The sequence below is a fragment of the Amphiura filiformis genome, chromosome 15, assembly GCF_039555335.1.
Source record: "Amphiura filiformis chromosome 15, Afil_fr2py, whole genome shotgun sequence".
Taxonomy (NCBI): domain Eukaryota; kingdom Metazoa; phylum Echinodermata; class Ophiuroidea; order Amphilepidida; family Amphiuridae; genus Amphiura; species Amphiura filiformis.
Window position 1 is genome coordinate 64,544,265 of NC_092642.1, and position 27,476 is coordinate 64,571,740.

A 27,476-nucleotide genomic window follows, 5' to 3' on the forward strand; every position below is an offset into this window, starting at 1 on the left:
ATCGGGGATCCGCCGATCTGGGATGAATTGGTCTTGAATCTGAATCGGGGAAAATCCCTTATGTTGCCGATCTTCATGCCGATCTCTCACAAAAAATATTTTAATAGACTTTCCAGTGGTCCCAGCATAGGTAAGCTTATGTAGGGAGGCTTTTGTACACCTATTCCAGCAGAAAATGACTTTTTAAGTGTTTGGAGGTTAAGAGATGAATTTGTCCATGTAGCTGAGTGAGATTAAGAGATGAGTTCGTCTGTGTAGCTGGTAAACTGGGGATGGACTAGCGCTGATTTGAAAATATTATTATATCTGAATCAGGATCAGATCGGCCTGATCTGTGAATTTTGAAATTGGAGATCGGCACTGCGGATCTTGGGCTGGATTGGCCAACACTATCTAGAACATGACATGTGATATTTACATTTACAATTTACCTTGTGGACATCCATGTACAAAACGCTTGTACATGCAAATTTCATTTTGATATCATTATTGTCACATACATGTAATTATAAGTGCCATTAAACAAATCACACCCTTCCTATACATACACACATCAAGTTTTATAATTCCCCATACTATTACCATCACTACCCAATTAACCCCATGGATACACTTCTGCTTTCTTACAGCACCCCTGATTGGTTAATTACATGATAAAATCACCCAAGTAACCAATCAAAACAGAGCTTTTAGATTTATGTAAGCTTTATCCCCTTCAACCCTATTGACTTTTCTTACCATGTCTCTGATTGGCTCAATACATGATATAGCCCTCTTTGTAACCAATTACAATAGCTCTTAGAGGGTGATATTTCAACTGGAAGTGCCCATGTGGTTAAGCTACAAAATGGATTACGGTAGATTAATCGGACGACACAAGCTATGGTTGACAACCTGACATTGATAAAAATAATCTAAACTCTTAATCATTAGGGTAAGTAGAAACACTCTAGAGCACCATTATAGTTTTGTTTAGGGATGAATTCAAAACCAAACTGCTGGCCAACCCCAGGTGCCCTGGCACAACTGATGATTGGGCCTGCTTACCCAAAACAATAGAATGTGGTTACAACGCAAACATGGCTAACTGGTGAACTTGGGTATTAAGTTTTGCCAGTTCTACCAGATTTGTAAACCTGTGTCTGAAAATTAAATATAGGACCAGCGTGACATTAACAATGAAGCAAATATTGCAAGCCTTATATATCTAACATAGAATAAACTTCAGAAAGAGTGGAACAATTCCAGTTTTTCTGTGGATTTCTTTCATTTTTGAAAAATTCCAAAGAAAAATAAAGATGTCATTGATCAAGAAGCTGACAAGCCTACCATTTGGATCTGCAGAAAAGGACATGACAATCTAAACAAGGACTCATCAACATTTTTGACCACCTCATCAAGCCCTCCACGGCGGTTCCTGTTGCCAGAAAATGGACACCACTAGTGTAGCGGTGGTGAAACATCACTAAAATGTGAGTTAAACATCTTCATTTTTTTCTTTGGAATTGTCCAAAATGAACAAAATCCACAGTTCAAATTAACATTCCTATTGAACTTGTCCAAACATTAAAAAAAATCCAGTTCTTGTGCAGCCAGGAGGTTTATTTAAGGCCATATAAAATTAATGTTTTGGTTCTTGTCCCCTCAAATTCCTCAATTTCTGGGATTTGCCAGATTTTTGTTGTTATATTTTTCAAAAAATGTTTAAGACTTTGGAATACTTTAGGAAAACTTTATACATATAAATAAGTTTATTAGAGAACATGGATCACTTCAACGACTTTTTGTGGTATGCTCTTGAGGGTTTTATATCCCTCAGAATCTCACATTTAAAAAAAAGGAGCTGCCTCCTGTCCTTGAGCACTGTTGGAAAGACAGAAAACTACTAACAATGCTCATTTTACACTGGGGACCTCCCTCCCTCATCAATTCATTAATATCCACTGGACAAGAACCAAAACATTAATTTTATACTAGTCTTAAAGAAGATGCAGAAGACACATCAAAAACAATCCACATAAAGGCCCACTTTCCAAGGTACGAACTAATTACATTGGTACCCAAGAAAGTTCAAATTTAAGTGAAGTCTGGGAAAAAAGTCCTTATTTTGGCAATTTTGCACCTCCTGCCACTACTGGCTACTTGAAACTCACTGAAACATGGCTAGGATAATTGTATAGCTAAAGATATCGCATTATCTGAATGTGTTTCTAGAAACAAAACAGGCCTTTCAATTTATTTCTTAAGTGCCTTCAAACTGCTTGGTTATAAATTGCCAAATTGTACAGTGTATGTGTCTCCAGTGCCTTGTTGGTTTATAATACATGAAATGATGAAAATCATGTGAATAACTGAGGAAAAAGCGTAGAAATAAAAATTCAAAACTTTGATGCATGCCGGTATAATGATGCGACCAAACAACATTCCTATCGAATGCAACAAGATAATGGCCAATCTGAATTTTTAAATAAAAATGTCTTCACAACTTAATACTTTGTTCTCCTCAAAGTATATTATACATCCTTTCGGCTATTCCACTTGAAATCCATACACCCCCTATAGAAGACATGACCTTAATCTTCCACACAGGGAGTGTGAATTTCAAATGGGGTTACCTGAATGGCTGACTCCGTTTGAAATCTACACCCCTTTGTGTGGGAGATTATGATCATATACCTTCCACAGGGAGGATGGATTTCAACAGGAATTGCCCATTTCACAATAGATTACCAAACTGGCCATATATATATTATACAGTATATAGAGGATCTGTAGTTGGGTAGGTACGTATATCACACATAATACAGGGTTTTTAGTGTTCCAATATATATATATGAACAGAGTACGCTAGACATTATTATATCCGTGGTGGACGACCTCAGAGCTCTACGTAATTTCGTGGGAAGAACCCGCTTTGTCCGTGTACTGTGCCTTCCAACCAGTTGTCGTCAATTTCCGCCGTTAATGTGATCATGTCGCCCTCGCTGAAGCCGAGTTCGCCTTCATTTTCTGGCTCAAAGTCGTAGAGTGCTTTGACCACTTTAGTATCTTGTCCTGCTGCACACAAAAAAAATGGAAACCAACCAAGATTGATATTAATGGCATGGAATACTCATGCATATTGCGTAAACACAATTATAAAACACTTGAGAAAGTTCCTGCAATCTTATTGGTTCTTAAGCCGTGTGATATGACACAATATAACGCGGTTCAACACATGTGAGTCAATGCGATACTTGAACGTACTATTTGAACCAATCGGAGGTTTGAATGCACTATTTGAACCAAACGGAGGTGCATTGCAACAACGGGACTGATCAATTCTAAGCCCTATGTAATTCCTTGTAAATGTAGGATTTAATTTGATTAAAATGGTATACTTATGATTAATACATATTTGAATTGAAGTGTTTAAGAATGAGAATAAAGGTATTGTTTTTAGCCACTGTCGTGCATCTATCGTCTCATATAACACAGACAACATCATTAGTTTTGGTGTAAAACAACTCAGCTTTGCCTCATTCTTTTACTTAAACTAATGATGTCGCCCGAGTTATATGAGATGATATATGCACAACAGTGGCTAAAAACAATACCTTTATTCTCTAAGGGTTACACGACTAAGTCGAGTCGACTATTATAAGCTGTTGCGACTTTCACCTATGACCTGGGGATAGCTGAGGGTGTCCTCATAAAAGCATAACTACTGGAATTATTTACTTACAATCCGGATAGATTGATTGATATTGGTCTTTATTACGTCAATCAATTCATCGGGTGCATTACATAGTGATGGATCTACACAATAGGGTAAAAACCATAGTGACGAATCTTGAGATTTCCAAACAATTGTGAAATCCATAAATCTGGCAATCGAAAATATATGCGAGATGTACGATTGTACAACATTTTAACATTTTGAAAATAACTTTCAAAGGTCTACTTTTCATAGACACATGAGTTGCTGAACATTAATGGGCAATTTTATGATCTATGCCCAATACAATTCACCTACTCCACGTTCTCTGATGTCCATTTTTTGATAATTTTGTGATCGACATGAGTCAGTCACTTATGTAATGCACCCCAGGTTTGACATACATCACTAAGTAATGCACCCAACGAGTTTATTTCTTAGCAGAATTCAGAGTGTTCTGTGTTTTAGATACTTCTATAATGTGCTACTCCCCACAAGTAGCCAGAGCTCCTAACTGTGGCCTAGACTACAGTCCGAAGTTCTCCGTTTTGTAAATGTTAAATTCCATGTTGTTTTTCTTTTTCTAAAAATAACCATTAAAATTTACCCACTCTTGGGAATCAATTTTTTCATATTAAAAACACTTAAGAAAACATAAACAGTATGTTATATCTAGAAACACTAACACAAAATGGCCAATCATAATGCGAAATTGCTTGCATAGCCAAAGAAAAAAGTCATGAAACTGCAAATATATGACCCCTAAAGGAAAGTAATGATCAATTTGAAGTAAATTTCAGTGAAATATTTAATCGGTTTGTGTATTTTGTTGAATGTACATTGAAAATTAGATCCGAATAAGCTTAAATTTTGCCTGTTGTTGCAAAATGCCATTTTCCGTTTTCAACTTTAAATTCCGTGAAATTTCTCTGTTTTCCATAAAGCGGAGAACTTCGAGCTCCAGCCTAGACTATCCTATCTATCCTAGACTATTTGAAGTCAATTCACTTATCCCTCATCATGGATGGATGAAGGTACAGATGGAGAGACAGATATTGCAAAAACAGTATGCCTCACCACCACTAATGGTGGATACATGGAGAATTTTGAGACCTACCTGCTGGTTGATAAGTCGCCTCACCCATCATTGTGTCACAGATGGAGAGACGGATATTGCAAAAACAGTATGCCTCACCACCACTAATGATGGAGACATGGAGAATCTTGAGACCTACCTGCTGGTTGATAAGTCGCCTCACCCATCATTGTGTCACAGATGGAGAGACGGATATTGCAAAAACAGTATGCCTCACCGCCACTAATGGTGGAGACGGGGAGAATCATGAGACCTACCTGCTGGTTGATAAGTCGCCTCACCCATCATTGTGTTATCTTCTCCATTATCTGCATCGTCACTCACATTATTATCATATGGATTGCTTATCTTCTTCATTACTGACCGTTGGGGTCTTGGCGCACTCTCTGCTTCTCGAATTCTGTAAAGGAAACATTGAACTTATATATATTAAATGTCTCATCAAGAATACAGGTAGATTTTATTTATTTCAAACTTGATTGACATTATCATTATTGAAATTCTCAAGACTTCATCACAGTGCAGTTTGATAGTGTGTGAGCTCTACAATCTATTCATTGATGCAACATTACTGTCCATTCGGGGGTATGTAATATGATTTCACTCATGACAAAGTCATCCTCATTTAAATATGGGTAATTTCCAACGGTAATGCAACAAAATATGTGGTACAGGGTGTATCAAAATGATTGGTACCCATCAATATCCAGTGAGCATGGCCAAGACTGTCACATCAAAATAGAGTCAATATATTACATGGCTGAATTGAATGTCCAGAAGAAAAATACAATCATTCCAGCCAACTGCCTATTCCTATCCTTTGAAACACTTGGAAGTCATCAATCAATCAATCAATCAATCAATCAATCAATCAATCAATCAATCAATCAATCAATCAATCAATCAATCTTTATTTTCATCAATCTCATACAAACATTATAGCATTATTATATACAATTATTGTGTATTAACAAGATTTGATGAAGGTAGGTACATCACAAAGCCGAGGCCTGATAACGATGTACCACCTTTTAACTAACAAATAATTATAATTTAATCAAAACAACGAATATACACATAAACATAAATAAATAAACAAAGAACCCATCTTAATTTACCATAATACAATTTGCGAATTAAGACACATCATATCGATGTTGAATGATGCAGTATTAGACTTTGAACATGAACAATTTATAGAATAAACGTACTAGATTCATAAAATCTGAATATTGAGGACATACATGAATTGTATACAAGCATACATGAAAAAACAATTTAAGAGTTTACAATTGCATCTTTAGAGTCATTTGGAACTGTTATGTAATCATATCAGGAGCATAATATATGTCTACAAACATCATTTCTAGACTTAACATAGATATGTCTACCTTTAATGAAACCAACATGGAATAAAAATACGAAGCACATAAATACATGAACTTGTACATACAACAAAGAATCATTTTGTAACCAACTGAACATGGATTGCTATCGGGAACATTATTGTATATCACAAACATGGATCAGTGTAGATACAACAAGATATCATTTAGAATTGTCATGAGATAATATATCAACAACATTGTAAATCCCGTTGTACATATCTCTTCTGTTTGTGAAGTGTAATCATTGTCCAACTTTGAACATCCATACAAGTCCTGCTGACCAGTATGATTAGGCACTAGTGTTGGGCAACGAAGTCGACTTCAGTCGGAGTTGCGACTGTTAAGAACAGTCGGCGACTCATCAACTTCTTCTATTGTCAAAGTCGACTTTTTACCAGCTTATAAAATGCTTATTTTATGCTGTAAAAAATCTCCACTGCCTAAAAAAAAAAAAAAAGAAAAATGCTCAGAATCATCTAACTATCGTAGAATTTGTTGATATTTATTAGTTTTCTGTACTTACATACTTTGTACAAGTGATAAACCGCGGTGCATTTTTATTGGCTTCAAAAAAAAAACCCTGTTTAAGCTCGTACGTCATTGTTATTGACATTGCGTTGTTTATTCCCCTCCCTCCGTGTATTGCTCTTCTTGTATAGCACTATCTCTAACATGTGGAGATACAGCCGGGAGTAGTGTTATTTCCTTCAAAATTGTGTTCATTTACATCAAACATTGATAGCGCACGCTGCCATGTGCAGGCGCTATAAGCTTCCGATAGGGGTGTGTTTGGACAATATGAAGAATGGACTACAAACAACAGAATGTTTCACGGATGTTATAGTTTGGTTTACATGTGGTCGATGTTTTCATCAATTTATTTCATTAAATAATGTCATATTTTATTCACATTTCAAAATGTACATTATTATTGTTTAAAAATAATATTAAAACCAATATACATGTAGTACCCTTCCCCTCTGACTCAATGGAATATCCCCGATCCGAGTGAACGGCCTGCCTTTGAAATTAGGAAACCTGTTACGATGAGTGACGTCAGCGTTGGCCATGTGATTTATTCATCGTGTTTTTAATGTACAATAACAACTTGCGGCGTTTGCGCAGTGGCCATGAGATTTTCCTCAAAGTGTAGGGATTCGGTAACTTCATACTGCAGTGCATGTAAGCTTAACCATCAATTTTTATACAAGTTAGCCTTAGTTAGGTCACCAAAACATTGCATATGCATTGTTTTCATGTCATATTTACAACAATCCAACTTCCGAAATTTTTTATCCGCCAAAGTCGCCGACTCAGTCGAAGTCGCAACTTTCAAGCTACCGACTAGTCGACTCCAGAAAAGTGCACGTCGCCCAACGCTATTAAGTAGGGATGACCATCATAATTTCATGTTGCCCCTTTTGCTACAAAAGATTGTTTTCTGGAAAGAACTCATCAACAGAAGTATTTTGGTGGTTAAATGGTCAAAATCGGTCAAAAACTTTTCAAATTGTGAATTTTCAAAGTTTCCCATTCTGACCGGTCATTGAACGAAATAAATTGACAAAGTCTAAATATAGCAATGTGAGCAAAATTGGTATAAGCATATATTTACCTTTTATATTTCTTTATTTTAATATATATGCAAACATGAAACAAGCATATTGTGAAAGTATCAAAGGGTTTCTTATGAAATGGCACTTTACTAGTCATTAGCATTAAGTATTTCTTCAAACCGAGGCACTGAAATCATGCTTTTAGAATACATTTGCCAAAAATCATCCATAATGGCCAAAGTGGCACAAAATCAAAAGTCCAGGTGAACTTTTTTTCCACAACAATATACACTACACATAAGAAAAATACTAATGTACTACAAGGGATTTTCAACATAGGAATCCAAACAATCAAGTACCAACATGCACAGCTTTGTCCTGATATCACTTCTGGGGTTTTAACAAAATGTTTAACCTCTATTGTGATTGGCAGCAGCATAAGGTATCTCTTTGATAGCTGATAATGCCCAGCCATTCAGCAAGTGGCTAATAACAGACCTTGATAGGCTTGAATGAATACTGTCATGTGCTACAAAACCATCACACTCCAGGGCCTGGTCACTACATATGCTACACTGAGCACAGTACTTTAACAATGGAGTGAAAGACTCATTATTGATTAGGCGCGTATTTTAGAAGTACAGCTCCTGTGCGTGTATAGCAGCAAGTCAGTGCAGATGGTATAAATAACTCAAGATCTACTTGTCCGTTTTTTTTTCCTTTTTACAGAGGGTATGATAGAGGTAATAACAACAACTCTGCCAAATTACAGCTCAGTAGGTCAAGGTGTTCACCTGATCTTATTCATCTGAATATTTTGTGCCATTCTGAGCAGTGCTGCACTGGGCCACTGGCAATTAAGCGCACTGTGGCGATGGACCAATTTTGACTCACACTTACAGAAAAACCAAATAAGTTATGATGCTGTAATTTGCAGGATAGTTACAAAACATAATTGGCATTAATATCTCCAATTTTTACAGAAAAATTATGAAAAATAAAAGAATGAGCTCAATTTAGAAATGTCTGTGCAAGAAGTGCACAGTTGAGCTCCCTGCATGTCTATGGGAGTGTTCTAATCAAGTTGATGGTTCATTGGTCATCCCTACTATTAGGCACAACATCTAGTTTCGTTCTTTAGGGCTATCAATGCTGTGATAGGTACAGATGGCTCTTTCTATCGTACCACCAACATTTGCATATAGTGCTATCATTTTTTGTTTTAAATAAAAAATTATATAGCACTATAGTTCATTATTATGCTTGATACAACTTATTACATCTCCTGGGTACGATATAGAAAGAACCATCGGTATCTATCGGGGCAACAATAGTACTATAAGACCAAACTAAACATAGCGCCTTCACTGCCTTAGTCCTTCTATCAAGGCTGAATATGTGACCGTCCACCACAATAAGCCCTTCATAAAGTTGAGAATTTTACAGATTTGGAAAGATCATACCTGAAGCTTCAAAATGACACTTCAACCAACTTTGTATGATATCCTGAACTGAAGCTACATTTCTTCATGAATTGCCTTACAACAAAGTGCAACACTGAGAAAACTGCACTTAAAAGTTATCAAAATTCTATCATTTCTGTTAAAACCAGCTCCATAAAATGTCATTTTTTAATTATTTTTAGTTTTTGTATAGCTGTGTCATTTTGCATATCTGGATAAGAGAAGAATGAAATATTTCAAATCTAATTATTTTCCAACTCCTGGTCTCATTTGTGGTGGATGGTCACATATATGTGACCTGCTATTACAAAATTAGCGTAAAGTTGCAAAGTGGTAGTTTTGAGACGTCCTGGCTGCTGCGTTGGTTTTCTTTGTTTCACACGCACCTGTTCTAGCAAAAAGTATGTTCTTTGTGAATGGGGGCACAATGGGCCACAGGGATTGAGTTTTGAAAATAACAGGCGTGCTACAAGTTGCACTTCTGGAAATGTTAAGGCGGTCTGTTAGGTGTGCTATTAAATTGCACTAAGTTAGAAGTTTAGGAATTGAGGTGTGCTATAAATCGCACTCGGACAGGCAATTTAAGGTGTGCGATCGCACTAGCACGCCTTGAAACTCAATCCCTGGGGCCATTCACAAAGGACATACTACTGGCTTGTATAGGTGCGCAGCAAACAAAGAACATCAACTCAGCAGACAGGGTGTCTTGAAATTAACAACTTGCAACTTTATTCTCATTTTGTGGTAGCAGGTCACATTTGTTATAGATCTATTCTTACCTGTCTTCTAATGTCTCTGTGAGTCTTTCTAACACTTCTATGGACTGTTTATGGAACTCTGATTGGGCCTCTGCTAATGCTAATAGCTGTCTAACTTGCTCAACCTAAAAACATAAACACACAATTCAAATAAATAAAATAAGGACGGTTGAATTTGAAATCTACAATCAGCATGTGTTGGAGTTTAAGATCTAGAAGTCCCAACTTACGCCTGCGTAAATTCCCAAAATCGCACATCAGTCATACAATACGGAAAGCATAGTTTGTGGTGGTGCTACACCAAGCTGTGTGTATGTCATTCTATATCAATCCACGATGTTATGAGTCCCGTCCATAATGACCTGAAATATGTGTGTATATAACCAGCGTTTGAGAGCATGCTTGTAATTTGAAGCCGCACTGACATCACTGACTTCAACTTGCACGATTAAATTTACATGTGCTATTCAATATTCTGCAAACAGCGAAATACGCACACACAGCACTACCGAACTTGAGGTAAACATGATCTGATCGTGTGAAGAAGACAATAATAACATTGAAAATGGCCTAAAATTGCATCCGAAAAAAGCATACTCTCTTCAGATTTAACCTGAATTTTCCACAGAGGGAAGGTGAGTTTCAAATAGAATAGCTTAATATCATGTGCAAATTCCATTTGAAATTCATACTCCCATCTGAAAGATATTTCCAAAATCTTCTACAGGGGGAGTATGGACTTTAAATGGATTAGCCATATACAGCCAAGGAGAAAAATGCTAACTTACATCTGAATCTAAGATGTTACGCATTCCACTCTCAGCAAGCTCTTTTGATTCATCAAACTTAACTTCAGCCATTCTGATTTCTTCTTCTGGGACTTGTGAACCTGAAATTAATAAATGTAAACCCAAGTTAACCAATGTACAACCAAGTTAATTCCATGTGCAACCAAGTTAACACCATGTATAACCAAGTTAACCCAATGTACAACCAAGTTAACCAATGAACAACCAAGTTAACCCAATGTACAACCAAGTTAACCCAATGTACAAGTTAACCCAATGTACAAGTTAACACTATGTACAACTAAGTTAACCCAATGTACAACCAAGTTAACCCAATGCACAACCAAGTTAACCCAAATGTGCAACCAAGTTAACCCATTATACAACCAAGTTAATCTAATGTATAACCAAGTTAAACCAGTAACTAGAGCAAACAATTCTAACATGCACTATTGTTTTGTTAAGTTCATTTGGACGTAATTGTTACATGATATGATCCACTCAGACTGAAGTCAGACATTTTGAAAATTGAGTTATTACCATTTCTAATTTGTTCAGTACTTATGCTTACCTATGTTGATATCTACACATCCTTGACAAATTTGCTTGCAAAGTTATCAACTTTTTGTAATATGTTAATTTTTTAAATATCTTCATTGTATTTTGCTCCTTATTTTTGCCATAATGTCAATTTCCTTCTTGCCCACTTCAGAACAGATCATTCCACAATTATTTCCATTGAGGGGGTATGGATTTCAACTGGAATAACACATTACTGCTTGCATTGTCATCAATATTTAAATTTGCAACATATGTGACATGATCTGGTCCATGGGGGCCAAAGGCGGCAAATTTGAAACTGAGATAAAGGTAAAAATATGGAGTAAAAAAACAAAATATACATTATACAAATATATACTGCCATGAGAGGTTCTGGTTAAAACTATGGGCCCGAGGTGAGATCAATAGTACTATTTTCCTGAGGCGCGCAGCCCCGAAGGAAAATGGTATTAATTGATCTCAAAGAGGGACCATAGTTTTAACCAGAACTTCAAATAAAGGCAGTATATATTTGTTTTATATACTTCATTAATATGTTCTTTGTTCTTTGATTGGTTAAAAGAAAATTATTTGACGTTTTGACTCTACAGCTTCTATCCTGAGTGAACAGCACAACCAATTTAAGCACAACCTATATTTTGCCCTTCAAAAAAAATCGAATAAGCTAAAATTGGGCTAACTAATTACAGTAGCGAAATCACGCTATGGCAGTTTAATGCAGCGTGAACTGTTCCGTCGATCAAATGCGCGCATACCTTGAAGGCATGGTCAAAAGTACTATTTACGGCTTGGAGGTACTATTTACGGCTCATCTGGGACATTGCAAATACTATTTACGGCTTAGAGGTACTATTTACGGATAGGAGTACTGATGGTAGAACTATTTTTGGTCATGTGATCCACTTTTAACCAATCAATGAACAAGAATATATTGATGTATATAAAAGAAAATAGACATCAAAAAACTTCACAACTTTAGAACCAAGTATGCTAGACCTTTGGTGTTTTCAGTAAATGATAGCCTATTGTGTGTATAATGTAATAACAACAGTAACTCAATTTTCAAAAATGCCTCCATTGGGCCCCATGGACCAGATCGTGTCACTTATTATAATGTAAGTATATTATCAAAAAATACAATTTATTTGCATGCAACTTTCATGCATGTCATAGATTTAGCTAACATTCAGGCAAATATGGTCAAACTCCTGTGTACTACATCTATATTTTTAAAGGAGATAAATGCACTTGATTATTTGCTACATTTTGTTTATGAAAATAAAATACTTTGAGTTAGCCATGTCAATAATAGTACACTCATTGCACCAGTAACACAATAAAACAACTACATAAATTTCATTATTACATCATCACCAGCAACACTAGAATACTTGTGATATTAATTATTACAAAATACAAAATACAGGAAGCCAAAAAATTAAGGTACTAGTTGCGTTCACCCCTGTATATCCTAAGTAAAGACAAATGTGTCAAAATTAAAACAAGCAGCCAATACCTGTACCCTTTAGTTCTGATTTAAGACCTCATTTGTTGAATTGGTTGAGAATTAAAGAAACAGTGATCTAAAACCTAATGAAGAAACAAAATCAAAAGTTGCACTTTTGTGTTTTAATCAATGAAAGCATGATGCTAGTTTTAACGTGCTAATCAATGGAAGCACGGCGCTAGTTTTCTTGTTCAAGAACCCTTTGTGTACAAATCAATAGGGCATGCAATGCAGCAAACTGCATCTTTTAAATTGGCATCTTCCGTGGGTTTTTGGATCGTTGTGTCTTTATTTCTTGAACAATTTCAACTAATGAGGTCTTAAATTTGAGCTAAAAGATCCAGCTATAATTGGCTGCTGGTTCCAATTATGACATATCTCTATTTGGTTAGGATATACAGGGGGCGATCATAACTGGTACCTTTATTTTTTGGCTTACTGTATGTAGGTTAATTTACCAATCATAGATGTCAAATGTCATAAATCTGATCAGCCATAATCGGTTATGAAATAATCTTAGTTAACATTCATGTTGGAGTTATGGAAACTTTTGAGTCATATAACTGCTAAATTTATTTCAATGATCTTGTCAAGAATTTGTGACTGGGATTCGACCTACACAAAAGGAGCAAGTACGTCACAAACTAAGCTTCAAAAAGTAATGCTAACAATTGGATGGAAACTTAAATCCTCATTTTAAATTAAAAAACATCCGGAAATGGCTTAAGTTCACTTCCAAAAAACTCTTGAACGGCCATAAAAATTTAATCTGCAGCCCAAGTAATTTTCATTGGTTATTTTTGGCCCACAGAGTTAGGTTGTCTCCCTGGTATAATAGTAATCTAATTGCAAAACAGTACATTCCAGATTATATGGAAGAAAATATCTACACAAATAGTATTTGCATAACTCTATGTAATAGGATTGCATTAGTAGCTTGGCCTGGAAAAAGAAATTAAGTAAATTAATTAAAATTTGCAGCTACGTTTTCAAATTTGATGATTCATGGTTTTCGACATCAATTATCAAATTGTTTTATTATTTTGTTTTTCAGCCAGAAAGGTAATCTTGCAGATAATAATTGATTGTAACTTTACGATGTTTCCTTTTTGAGTCGTTTACTAAGGGCATTCATCAATTAAGCCAAACTAGGCCAAAGAGCAAAGGTTCTACACACAACAGAAAACTATGCTTGCTTTCCCACAATGCATTTGTGAAATTGTACAGTCATGAACATTTTGAGAAGTAGAAAAGTTTTTGAGCTTCTTCATTTCACACAATTTTTGATGAATAATTTTTGATGAAAATAGTAAAAATAGTTTATAAGAAATTTTTTCGGTCAAACATTTGAGACGGTTGGTCAGACTAGCACCAGCAAACAATCTTTTTTTTTAGGCCTCATCTCAAACCTCAGTGCATGCAATTGACCTTTTTGGTAAATCCCATAAGCCTTTGCGAGTACACCTGAGAACTCGTCATTTGATGCACACCAACTTGCAATGCGCAGTAACGATGTTCGATAAACGATGTGCACATCGGCGGAGATCGGCGTGACGTCAAATGACGACATCTCAGGTGTACTCGCAAAGGTTTATGGGATTTACCGAAAAGGTCTTAATTTGTCAAAATTACGCATTATAGAAACACTGGACTAAAATTGCATTGTGGGAAGGCATATTCACTGCTGTGGGATGCTTCTTATCTGTGTTCTATATCCAGTGTGTCTTCTTATCTTCCCTGGTTTTATGCACTGATAGATTTAGGATGAACATGTATCAAAATCTTACACTGAATAGATTAGGTCATAAGGCTATTCCATTTGAAATTCACACTCCCTCTGTATTATATTTAGCAAAAGTCTTCCACAGAGGGAGCATGGATTTCAAATAGAATAGACAATTGGATAACTTTCATTTGTAATACTCACTCCAGTTGTGGAAGATATTAGGTAAAGCGATATACAGGGGGAGTATATATGGGTTTCAAAATAATCAACCGTAGATGATTCCATTTAAAAATATACTCCCTCTGTGGTAGACTTTTGTTAAATATCCCACAGAGTATGACACATTTCAATAGAATATCCCATTGATATGATAACTTGTATATAACAAAAAGCAGAAGTTTTGTTACCCTGTAAGGAATATTGAAAGTTGGTTACTTTTAGGTTTTATATTTCAGTTGCAGCACATTTCCAATTTTTCAACCAACTACCAAATTTGAAGAAGAAGAAAAAAAAACCCAAGGGGGCTGCTGCTGGACACAGGTCACAACAATATTTTTGCTACAGTATAAATTTTTATTTGAATGAACACAGCTGCCAACAACTGTACACGATCCGACCATGATTGTATCTGTGCGTATTTCAAAATACAACACAAACGCACAACCTTCGATACTTAAGGAAAATACTAACCAATCACAAGTAAATTGGCACGGTTGGATTCACTGCCGCGTCACACAAACACAGGTGTTCATTACAGTGTATGTGGACGAGCGTCACACTGTTAGCAGCTGTGTGCATTCAAATTAAATTTTCACTATAGACCTAATGTAGAAGTATACTGAATGCAGTACTGTGCTGCATCTGTAAATGTAGGCCTATATTTTCAAATTAAGGACCTTAGTCAATTTTTTCATTACAGAAATTGCCAGGTTTCCATTTGACATAGCAAACATAAAGAGCAGATAATTGAAGAATGCTTGATGAAAATGCATGCCATATGCATGGTCAGCCGGGATGGTCAGCCCGTATGGTCAGTAGTTTATAAAATGCATGCACATGGTTAGCAGGGATGGTCAGTAGTTTTATTTTACCTCCAGTTTGGTAGTAGCGTAGGTGCATATTTCACTGTATGCAGTATCTAATCATGCACGCTAACCTAACCCCCCGCAGTGTATGCAAACACATACAAGGGCGGTTTGTTGGTGGACACGTGTAAAATCACTGACATCACTACCAAACTCAAAAATGTATGCAACTAAGTATAGCAATGAGCTATTCCAGTTAAAAACCACACCCCTTGTGAAAGATTTTTGAATTCCAACCAAATTCAACAGTTACAATTATTCCAGCCATTTTCATGCATAAAAAGTGGAAAAAGTCTGCAAGATTCTAAAATTTGAAGAAAAAAATATATAATTTGTGGCTAAATTATGTAAAATTCAACTGAATTTAATAATAATTCATCAATTTTCAACTGGATATCAACAAAAAACAAGCAACAATTTCCAACTGGATTGACCATTAAGTGCATCTGGAATAGAGATAACAGTGAAATCTTCCACAGGGGGGGGGGGGTGGATTTTAATTTGAATAGCCAAAAGTGTTGCAACAGTACGTTTATTATAAAAGCATTTTTACCTTAATGATTAGATCATGCAGTCAATGGATTTGCATTATTATGGAACAGGTGCCAGATGTTGTTTATTAAATGAATTAATTTTGTGGCTTCTTTTGTGTAAAGTGCAACTTATGGAAATACAAAACATGTTGATGCAAGTTTGTACAAATTTAAAAACAAAATGAAACTGGCATGTTGTGCTAGCTTATCCCATTGCATCTTGCAATGGGCTATTCCATTTAAAATCCACACTACCCCTGTGGAAGATTTCGGAAATATCTTCCACAGAGGGAGTATGAATTTCAAATGGAACGAACATATTAAGCAGCTCCATTTAAATTTCATACACCCTATGTGAAAGATTCAACCTGAATCTACCACTGATGGAGGGGCGAGTTTCAAATGGATCTGCTTAATGTGTTCATTCCATTTGAAATTCATACTCCCCTTGTGGAAAGCATTTCCAAAATCATCCACAGGGGTAGTGTGGATTTTGAATGGAATAGCCCAATATTAGTATTCTAGTGCAGTGTAGATTATTTACGTATATGGGAATTTAGATAATTTGCAAGTTAATCTAACAGTTGTACACAAATATTATCGTGCAATAAAAAAATCATCTGTTTCAACCAAGAACTTGATTTTCTGACTTTTTTACCTACCTGATATATTTTTGTTACTTTCTGAGACTAGATTTCGACGAGAATCACTGAATCGATTCTTGTTAGATTGGGTTGCGAGAATCAACTTCTCTCATTGTATTATACAGTAAGTGCAGTGATTATGATGGATTTTGATTCTCGTAAACCTTGACGAAATCTTGGCCGTGACTTTAAAAGCCTAGGTCTTAACAAACGTTTTGCCCATTATTATCAAAATGTTGCCCCTTGGACGTCATCTTGTCCGCCCCCTGGATATCCTGGCTATTCCACAGCTTCTAAGATGTGCACCCTTTTCCTATTAATTTGAAGTGCAAATGTCTTAACCCTTTAAAATCCATGCAATTACAAGATAACTCTTTACACCCCCTATGGAAGACATGACCTTAATCTCCTACACAGGGGGTACAGATTTCAAATGGAATCACTCATTCAGGTAATCCATTTGAATTTCACACTCCCTGTGTGGAAGATTAAGATCTTGTCTTAAATGGGGGTGTATGGATTTCAACTGGAGTAGACCAATCATGCTTTGAACTAGCACCACCAGTTCAACACATAATAACAATGAACTCTGTTCTCAAGACAAAAGCATTAATATACAGACCAGTGGCGGTGCCAGGAATTTTTGGGGGCATTGGGAGGGGGGCAAAGTGAAAGGGGGGGTCAACAACTTTTGCGCAACATTGCCGCAAAAAGTGGTATTTTTCATAATTTTTGGTTTTAACTAGGGGGGTAAGAGTTCTGACGGGGGGTATTTCCCACATGTCCCCCCTGGCACAGCCACTGATACAGACTTCTGTAGACACTTTACTTTTTCTATAAAGGTGGGAAGAGAGAAAAAAAATCTCTCAAAGCATACTTATTGTTAAATATTAACCGATAACATCTAAGAAGCAATATATACGGGGTGAGCATTCACCTGATTTAGTGTATACAGGGTGAGCATTCACCTGTTTTAGTATATTAGCATTCCATTATACATGTTATAAGATGTGCTTTGCGTTAAGCATGCAGTGCAGGATATGCAGTGAACCCTTAAAGAAGGCTGCTCTAGCTCTGAAAGATTGCACACCCAGATCTAATAATACAGTGTATGTATAATGTTCTCACACACCCACAACTGAATGCAATAGAAATATATTTTCATAGAAGAAGTAAAAATAGTCTTTGAACAAAACAACAATTCCACTTAGGCCATATTACAACCTGAGGAGGATGTTCTCAATGCTTTTTCAAAATTCTGATTTTTACACGATTGTCATGTACTTTATACTAAATTGCTGTAACCTCAGTCACCTGAAGATCACAAGTGTCTGGTAATAGTCTTGATGTTTCCTCAATCTAAAACAATTGTATCAAGGATTTATCAACATGACAATTTGCTTCTTTCCTCAAATAGAAAACCATTTCAAAAGGAGAACATTATATGTGACACGATCTGGTCCATGGGGGCCAAAGGAGGCATTTTTGAAAATTGAAATACTGTAATTATTACATTATACATACAATAGGCTATCATTTACTGAAAACACCAAAGGTCTAGCATACTTGGTTCTAAAGTTATGAAGTGTTTTGATGTCTATTTTCTTATGTATTTTATTGTTTTTTACTCCATATTTTTACCTTTATCTCAGTTTCAAATTTGCGCCTTTGGCCCCATGGACCAGATCGTGTCACATATTGGACTAGACCAGTTGAAAATCCATACACCCCCTATGGAAGACATAACCTTATAATCTCCCACACGGGGAGTGTAGATTTCAAATGGAATCACCATTCAGGTAACCACATTTGAAATTTACACTTCCTGCGTGGTAGATAATAGCGGTCATGTTTTCCATAGGGAGTGGTGAATATCAACTGCAACAGCCCACTGTACCACAACAAGTGTTAGATTTGGGATTGCGCAATCAGCATGGAGGAGAGAAAATGCTAGCCTTTCATCACAAAAGGACAGATCTTGTTTTCCACTACCAAATTGTATACTTCCTTCTACCTTGGTATGTATGTATCCGCCATCCTGTCGTTAGTAATGAATGCAATTGATGCATATAATAAACTGAACATCTGTATCATTGCTACAGCTGATTTTCAGACCAAAATAATATAAAAAAGGTTGGTCTCACAAATATTTCACAAAAAAGCAATGTGCTATGCTTTAAAAAAAAAAAAAGAGGAAAATAAGCTATGTGGTATGCATCTCATTTTTCCTTTTTTATAGCTTCATGGCAATATTTTTTTTTTTTTTTAAAAGAAAGCTTTTAAAAAACCCAGCTTGTACCGCTACACATTACAATAGCTATCCCATAGTTATGCGCTTGTATTTGTGAGAGAAACCATTTTATGTTTATATTTTGTACGTAATGGCTGACGGCAAAATTTCATGCCAGAATAATTTGGCAAAAGATCTTTTACTAATCTGTTGTCATGACGATTTGTAATCACATGTAAGATAAATCATATTACCACATCCTGTAAAAGTACTAGTTTTCATGTAGCATCCAAATTTGAACTATTTCACTTTTTTTGAAATATGTGATTTTGAATTTTCTATACACTGAAGAGGAAGTCCCACCAGAGCAGTTCTTCTGGGGTAAACCAAACCTGCCTAGTTATCAAATTAATCAGCAACAAGGTCATCTCTAAATTTGACAGGTGCTAATTGATGTTGTAATGTTATTGCTTCAATTAGCACCTGTCATATTCTGCAGAGATAACCTTGTCACTGATTAATTTGATAACCAGACAGGTTTGGTTCACCCCAGAAGAACTGCTCTAGCGGAGCTTCCTCTTTAATTAAAGAACATATTCAAAAGTTTCTTACTTTTCGCGGTAGCTGTGTTGAGTGCATAATATTCTTTAAAATTTCCACTTTTGGTGAAAGATAACACACCAGGGTAAAAGGAAGTATAATAGTAATGGAAGTAATACCAAGATACAATCTTTTGCTATGTAAGGACGGCTGACTACAGAGACTTATAATTCACTATTTTTACCTCCTTCAGTTGTCGTCGTAGGTGAGTTGAAGAGTACATGTCAACAAGAGAAGAAATTATTAACAACAACAAAAAAATAAGCAATGCATGCACAATAAAACAAGGCTTAAATTATACTGTGGGTTGCATAATTGTTTCTTGCGCAGTCATTAGTTTAATCTACAAAATACCTTAAATGATGAATAATTAATGAATTTTTTGTCTTATTAGGGACAGCTTCAAAACTAAACTGCCAGTTGACCGCCAGCACCCTGGTTGAACCGGCTGTTTAATGGTTTAAGTTAGTACTATTCCATACAATAGTAACTAGGTCCACTCGCTGGTTCTGCCACAGAGTCAGCAGTTGTGTTTTGAATCTAGCCCTTAAATTGTCTGAAGGTGGATCTGAGTAAACTTGGGTTGAATTTCATGACAACACATCATAAATGTGCCTTAATGCACGATTGTGTTGAGCTTGGGGGTCAGCAGTCAAATTAGTGCAATTGGTACGGCATAATATTATGGTGTATTGGTGCTTGGCGATGCGAGTTGGAATCCTTAGTCCCAATTTTGTTCTTGTGAACTAAATAAGCTAGTTTGAAACTCCCCTGGGCTTGGAACTAACTGCTTATTGCCTCAGTTACCCATATGAGAACTCGTGGAGCTGATTCTGGCTACGATGGTTTATTGTGGTATGCACAGGGTGTGCGCTTTTTAGTTGCAAATTCCTGATTCTTGCTAAATGGTTTATATTGTTTGCCTTGGGCCATAATGGTCAGCGAAATGCTGTAAAGTGTGCTGAGGCTTGTGGGTTTATGCCTGTAAAAAACGCACTATAAATCTCTGTGCTTTTTTTTAAAGCTTGCAATGGGTTACAGATCTTTTTCGAAACCAACTCACTATCATTGACATATAAATGCACCTTTGATGTGAGAGGCACTTGTTATATATATATCTCCTTGGTTTCAAAGCAATTATGAAATCTAGACTACAAAGCATGGAATGTATGAGACTGCATTCATGATATGCAGAGGAGGTGGAGGAGGTGTAGGAGGAAGAGGAAGAGGAAGAAGAGGAGGAGGAAGAAGAAGAAGAAGAGGAGGAAGAAGAGGATGAGGAAGAGGAGAAGAGGAGGAAGAACAGGAGGAGGAAGAGGATAATGATGATGAGGAGGAGGAAGAGGAGGAGGAAGAGGAGGAGAAGGAAGAGGAGGAGGAGGAAGAGGAAGAGAAAGCGGAGAAGGAGGAGGAGGAAGAAGAAGACGAGAAGGAGGAGGAGGAGGAGAAAGGGGAGGAATAAGCTATTTACAGATGAGATTCAACCCTATTAGTTTGCATGGGCCAAAGAGCAGTGCAAAAGCCCCAGCAAATCAGTTCAAGCCTTGGTTAATCAAGCTGTCAGTTGAGACCTCTTGTACCTATATGGCAATGGTTCAGGGCACCACACATGGTGGCCCCAGTTACAAAAGCTACTATAGGGCTATTTCATTATAAATGACACGTTCACAAAAATGGCTTTTATCATATCTGGTTGATATAATTAGGGTGATAATGCAGTGTTATTAACTTAATTCTAAGTATGCCACAAACTACAAGCTACATGAGCATTTTTACAGAATTCTGTCTATTTTTGTATAAAAAAATTGCCAAAAGGTATATTTTTAACCCAATTTTGGAGTCCCATTTCATTTTGCCCATGTATTCTGAATTAATTCTTTGAAAAATTAGGTACATTCTATGGCAATGTGCTTGTTGCAATGAAAATATGATATGTGTGGAACATCATGCAAGTTGAATGGTGAAAATTGGTGCAAAATGTTAAAATTCAGAGATTCTTGCAAAATTGGCATTTTGGGTTAAATAAAAAAATGAGTGTCCTCTCCAATTCATGCCTCCATTTTTGTTAACATTAAAGAGGAAATATAAACCCTTACCCTACCTGTATAATCTGTGTTATATTACCAATTGATGGGACAGGGCACTGATTGAGGAATTCATTTATTTTACATACAGTAGACCACTTGTTCTTGATACCACAGTTCAGCGTTAAAAATTTGTCCTCTCCAGAACTGAAGTTAATTACTAATTGTTGAAATAAGAAGGGTTATATCATAGAATGTGAAATTTGTAGAGGAAGAGTGGTCTTCCTTCTACCAAGGTGGCACATGATTTGGTATTTGTTGCATTTTTGCAAGCCTGTATCCACGATTCTGTTTGCAATTTAACAAATGTCCTCTCCAGCACAATTATGTCATTTCCATGAATTGGTAAACAAACTAAAAAATAAAAATTTCAAAGAGCCAAACCTACAGGAAATTTTTGCATTTTATTGCAAATTATGCTTACAAACCACTTTAGTGTTCAAATTATTGTCCAGTTGTTGAGAACACATATGATATTATTCTGCATTGAACTTCGGTTAGCTAAAAATTGCAATATTCCTAATTTAACCAGAATATTAACCCTGTTTGTAGTGGATTTTAAATGCTGGGGATCTTTTATGCAATAATATTGATAGTTTCTTGTTAATGCAGCTATTTCTAAAGTTAAAGTATGCTTTACTATGTGTTAAAAATGTGTCCTATCCAGAACAAATGACACAGGAGGGTCTTTTATTTTAGGTTTTCCATGACTAGTACAACAGATTGACGCAGAATACTAACTTATGCATCAGTGTAGCTATTGGGCAGGACAAAATGACTATTTCATGAATTTTTCATGTGAAGATAAAGTTTATCCTTAAAAATATGTAGTAATTTTGCACCATTTATCTGGATTAGTATCAATTTACTAATTGTTTTATATTGAAACTGGCATATTTAAGACACTGAAGTGTAAAGGAACATACAACAATTATTACAGACTAAATATGAATAAGTATGAACCCAATGTTGGTTACATATACTCTTTCAAAGTTGTGTATTAAATTGTTTAAAAAATGTCCCCTCCAGACGGCAGCTATGTTTTACACAGCAAAAATTCAATTTAATTTTTTTAATGGTTCCTGAGGGTTTGACGCTCTAATATTTTGAGAATTATTGACACACCATCTGAAATTTGAAATGATAATGAATTTGCATGAAATAAATGAGTTTGAATTTTGACCCCTTTTGGGACTCAATGTTGTCATTTATAATGAAATAGCCCTATAGCTGGATAGTAAATAGTAAGTTTAATGTTCTCCTTAATCATTATTTTTTGGGGGCAAAATTCACATTTTTCCTATGCCTCATTTGAACATATTTGACCTTTGACCTCGCCTCATTTGCATATACATATCGACACACACATAAAAAAATCATTTTCTGAAACTTCAATCTTTGTGTGTTACATTGATATATAACAAGCCATACTTCTATTATTAATAGTCTATGAACAAGGCCATTCAAAATTCCACCTAAAAACGAGGTGTGGTCCCTCCTTAATAAGAATGGTTATGACCTTCTAAACTCCCTTGTTTTTTTTATCATACATCAGGTCTTTCATGACACAGAAAGTTAGATTAGATGTTTTGATCAATAACAAAAGCAGGGGTGTGCCCAGGCACATTCAGTCCTAATTTTGGCATAAACCAGGGGGGCTCTGGTAGACCAAATCCACCCCGGGCGTGCATCTGAAAGGTAACTTGTAAAGATTATAAACGCAAAAATATACAAACAAAGAGTTTCGGACACACTACAAACCAAGCAGATGTGCTTGAATGAAGTGATGTGTGGGATACAGAACTGCAAAATAATGGCCTTTTCTTTTTAAGGTCATCAACAAATCTTCTTAAAAGGGTCACTTTTAGGAAGGATTAAAGCCGTTTAAAATATAGATCGGAGGCTTCCTTATAGTTGATTGAGGGATGCTATTTTTTTCGTGACCAATTGAAAGAGAATTTCACTTCAACTGAACCCCAGTTGAAATTCATACACACCCTATGGAAGACATCACCTCAATCTTCCACACAGGGAGTGTAAATTTCAAATGGCGATACCTTTGGGTGACTCCATTTGAAATCTGCGCTCCCTGTGTGTAAGATCAAGATCTTGTCTTCCATATAGGGTGTGTATGGGTTTCAACTGGAAAATCCTGATTACTCTCTGGTTGAATGAAAACATACTTTTCACGAACTAATGAAATTGCAATTTATAACATTAATGTAATTTCCGTGAGTGGTAAGACTTTATTTTGCAGCTGTTTCCGAGTGAAAATGTGTAACCAAACTTGAATAGATGCACACAATCAAAACAGGTGTCGTGGGTAACAGTTGTTGTTTGTCGTGTTAAATCAATCACACAATCAAAGTGGATGCTGTCTTTGTGTTATCGGGCTGTTCCAGTTAAAACTGCACTTCTTATGGAAAACACAACTTTAATCTCCCACACAGGGTGTGTAGATTTCGAACGGTGTCATCCATTCAGATAACCCTATTTGTAAGGAACACTCCCTCTGTGGAAGTAATGTCTATCCCACAGGGTGTGTAGATTTCAAATGGAGTCACCCATTCAGGTAACCCTATTTGAAATTCACACTCCCTGTGTGGAAGATTAAGGTAATGTCTTGGACAGAGGGTGTATGGATTTCAACTGGAATAGTCCATTGAATACAGAAATAAAGTTGCATGTGAAACAAGTATGTAGATGTCGTTGTTGGGCAGGAAAACCACATATATACTTGTGGCCCTTGAACATGTTTAAAACAATACTGCCAAGAGGTTACATGGGAGGTTTTGCATTAAACATGTTTAGGGGCCAATGACATATTTAGGATTTTTCCTGCCCAACAACGATGTGTTCTTCAATGTGTTTTTGACTTGACAATCAATCAATTAGAATAAGCTGATAAATATATCTGAAAAGTAGCACTTTCCTGTACAGGGAAGGGGAGAAAAAAAGATAAATTCCAGGTGAGAAAATCTTGATATTAGGAAAAATCCTGATAAATCACACTCCTGTGAGACACAATGGCTATTGTTCTATTTCTGTGTTTTACCTTTTGTTTGTTTCCTCTTCTTGCAATCGTAATCCAAACGCCTGCCTTCCAATTTCTTTCGGTGGTGCTGTATACATAATGGCATACTTATTCGGTTAGTAATAGTTCATAAGTGGACATTTATGAATGAACATTGTGCTGTACGCGTTGTAAGCTCCAACTTTGCACACACTTGTCAAAGGTTTACAACAAAATATTATACACCGGGCACAAAAAGAAACTTGTCAGTTATAGTCATCCTTGCTGTTCGACAACCTGATAATTTTGGATTATTCTGAAATATACATTTTGTTAATTGGACTTTGCTTTCTCATTTGACACCCTGTTCGTGAAAATCGAACAATAATTGACCAAGATATGCGCCTCGAAACCCTCAAACCCCAAAATCAAAAGTTGCAATTTCGACACATCATTGTATAGCACACAAGCACGACAGGCCAATCAATAAAGCACACAATGTAACAGGCACAACTGAATCGTTAAAATTGCAACTTTTGATTTTGGGGTTTAAGAGTTTGGAGGTGCATATCTTGTCTTGTTTGATTTTTACTAACAGGGTGTCACATGAGAGAGCAAAATCCATTTAATAAAATGTATATTTCAGAATAATCCAAAATTATCAGGTTGTTGAACAGCATCGATGACTATAATATAAGTTTCTTTTTGTGCCTGGTGTAGTCCTTACAATAGCTTCCTCGAGCTATGGCACGCTACCATGACCACCAGCATGTTCTTGAACTCTGAACAGATGTGGCACTTGCTTTAGACCTTACAATGGCTTCTTTGAGTTCTGGGACGCTACTATGATCACCAGTGAACAATTATTACACCTGCTTTAGTACAAGTTCTCCTTTGAGCGTTGGTGTGCTACTATGATCACCAAAGTGTACCCAAATCCTTAACAATTGTGACATCTGCTTACATTGTCTTTTATTGAAAGCTGTACAGCAATGTTCCCACTAAGGCTGTATTGCATGTGATTAATCTGTGACTTGCCACAAAGCCTTCTAGGAAAAAACAGTTTTCAGTCCAATTTGACCACTTATTGAGATTTGTGGCAGTTGCCATGGGTTAAAAATCTCAATAAATGGTCAAATTGGACTAACAACAAATCCTGGAGAGGGAACACTGCTGTGAAGGATCAAAAGTTGAAATTCGCACCCCTGATCGAAAGTTGAAATTCACACAGGGGGGGTATGGGTTTCAAACAGAATAGACAATTGGGTATAACTTCCATTTGAAATACTCACTCCAGTTGTGGAAGATCTATGTAAAACCAACATACAGCAGGTGTATGGGTTTAAGAATTATCAACCTTAAGATAATTCCATTTGAAAAACATACTCCTTCTGTAGAAGACCTTTCATAAATCTTCCACAGGGGTATGGTAGACTTCAGATGATCCCTGCTATAGTACTTACGTTTGCTTCTTTGAGATCTTTGTCTCTGAGATGTTGTAGAGGATCTAAAAAGTTTTGTTTGACGGTGAAATCTAAGTTGTCTTTGATATCGGATAACTGCTTCATACTCTCACCAGTATCAACCATTCCAATACCTAGAATAAGTAGAGAAAATCATCAACACATCATACATTATTTATTTCAGGTAGTGTTGTACTGAGATTTTTTTGGGGGGGGGGGATGAATGCAGAACTTCAAAAACATACACCTCTTTTATGAAAAAAAATATATGCTTAAAAGTGACTTGAAACCCTCAAAACCCTTTTTTAAACAGCTTCATTCAAGAAAGTAGGCTTTATGTTAAAATTTGTGTTAAATGAGACCTTTTTGGGAAGGTGGACTCTTTGAGGGATTTGGGTGGGTCGCTGCACCCTGCACCTCAATCCCTCTCTTTACATATCTACTGATGAAATTTTCCACACAAAAGATGAAACATCAAAAACAATAGTAAAATTCTGGACTTGTATAACACAATTTAATGCATTTTACCCATTTCTTACCAAAATAAGAGTCTTCTCCAAGATCTTTGCCAAACTTCAGCAGGACTTCACCCAAATTGCCTTCTGGTTGGGGGTACCTTGTATTTCTCTGCTGACCTCTGACCTTTGACACTGTGTTGGATGTAGCCATCTTTGCCCTAACAACTGCAGAATACAAAGCAAGTACAACTTACAAGTGTTAATTAAATCTCCCAACACTTTGGTAGGTAAATACTATAGGAGGCGATTTTATTGCTGGAAATTTGTCAAAGAGCACAAAAGCATCCCAATATTCAGTGATATTAGCTATATTGATACAGAAGTCATTGTGGGATTAGTTTCTCCATTTCCGTTCCTTTTTTCTCCATTTCTTTTTCCCCCTTTTACATTCCTACATTAGTTCTTTTTGGAACATGATTTTTCCACATTTCTAAATTCACTAACATTGAAAGCGGCAACAGCCAATTTTAATGAGGATAGATTCCCATATAAAGAATAATTGGATTCATTCAACAATTGTGTGCAAGAATCTCTTCCTAGGCTTATAAGTTAATTAAGTCACATTCATTACACAAGCCATGCACACAGGAGATAGAAACTCAGAGGTTTTGAACCCTTGAAGAATCACTCAGGGGTTTCGCCTGTGTGAACGCACTTAGAGGTATGATACTCAAAGGCAAACTTACGTTGTTGGGCAGGAAAAACCTCCTATGTGATTGTGGCCCTTGAACATGTTTAAAACAAAACTGCTAAAAGGAGCTTTTGC

At 36.2% G+C, this 27,476-nt stretch overlaps 1 protein-coding gene and 1 long non-coding RNA gene across 4 annotated transcripts in view; one reads left to right on the forward strand and one right to left on the reverse strand.

Moving 5' to 3' along the window:
- LOC140171953 (uncharacterized) lies at positions 1–447 on the forward strand. The gene is made up of 2 exons (XR_011861663.1): positions 1–130; positions 198–447. It is a non-coding gene; the product is annotated as an uncharacterized lncRNA (long non-coding RNA).
- Positions 448–1,287: 840 nt separating this feature from the next.
- The window catches only part of LOC140171952 (endophilin-A1-like), a 61,692-nt gene continuing 35,503 nt past the window's right edge, over positions 1,288–27,476 (reverse strand). Inside the window, exons 4-10 of one of the 3 annotated variants that reach the window (XM_072195298.1) lie at positions 26,732–26,875; positions 26,193–26,326; positions 24,772–24,838; positions 10,747–10,847; positions 9,980–10,083; positions 5,051–5,193; positions 1,288–3,057 (exon numbers count right to left, since the gene is read on the reverse strand). In XM_072195298.1, coding sequence (XP_072051399.1) covers positions 2,879–3,057; positions 5,051–5,193; positions 9,980–10,083; positions 10,747–10,847; positions 24,772–24,838; positions 26,193–26,326; positions 26,732–26,875 — 872 coding nt within the window. In that variant the 3' untranslated portion in view covers positions 1,288–2,878. Of the gene's footprint in view, positions 3,058–5,050; positions 5,194–9,979; positions 10,084–10,746; positions 10,850–24,770; positions 24,839–26,192; positions 26,327–26,731; positions 26,876–27,476 lie in introns of all 3 variants that reach the window. The other 2 variants (XM_072195297.1, XM_072195299.1) reach the window with 2 other exon arrangements.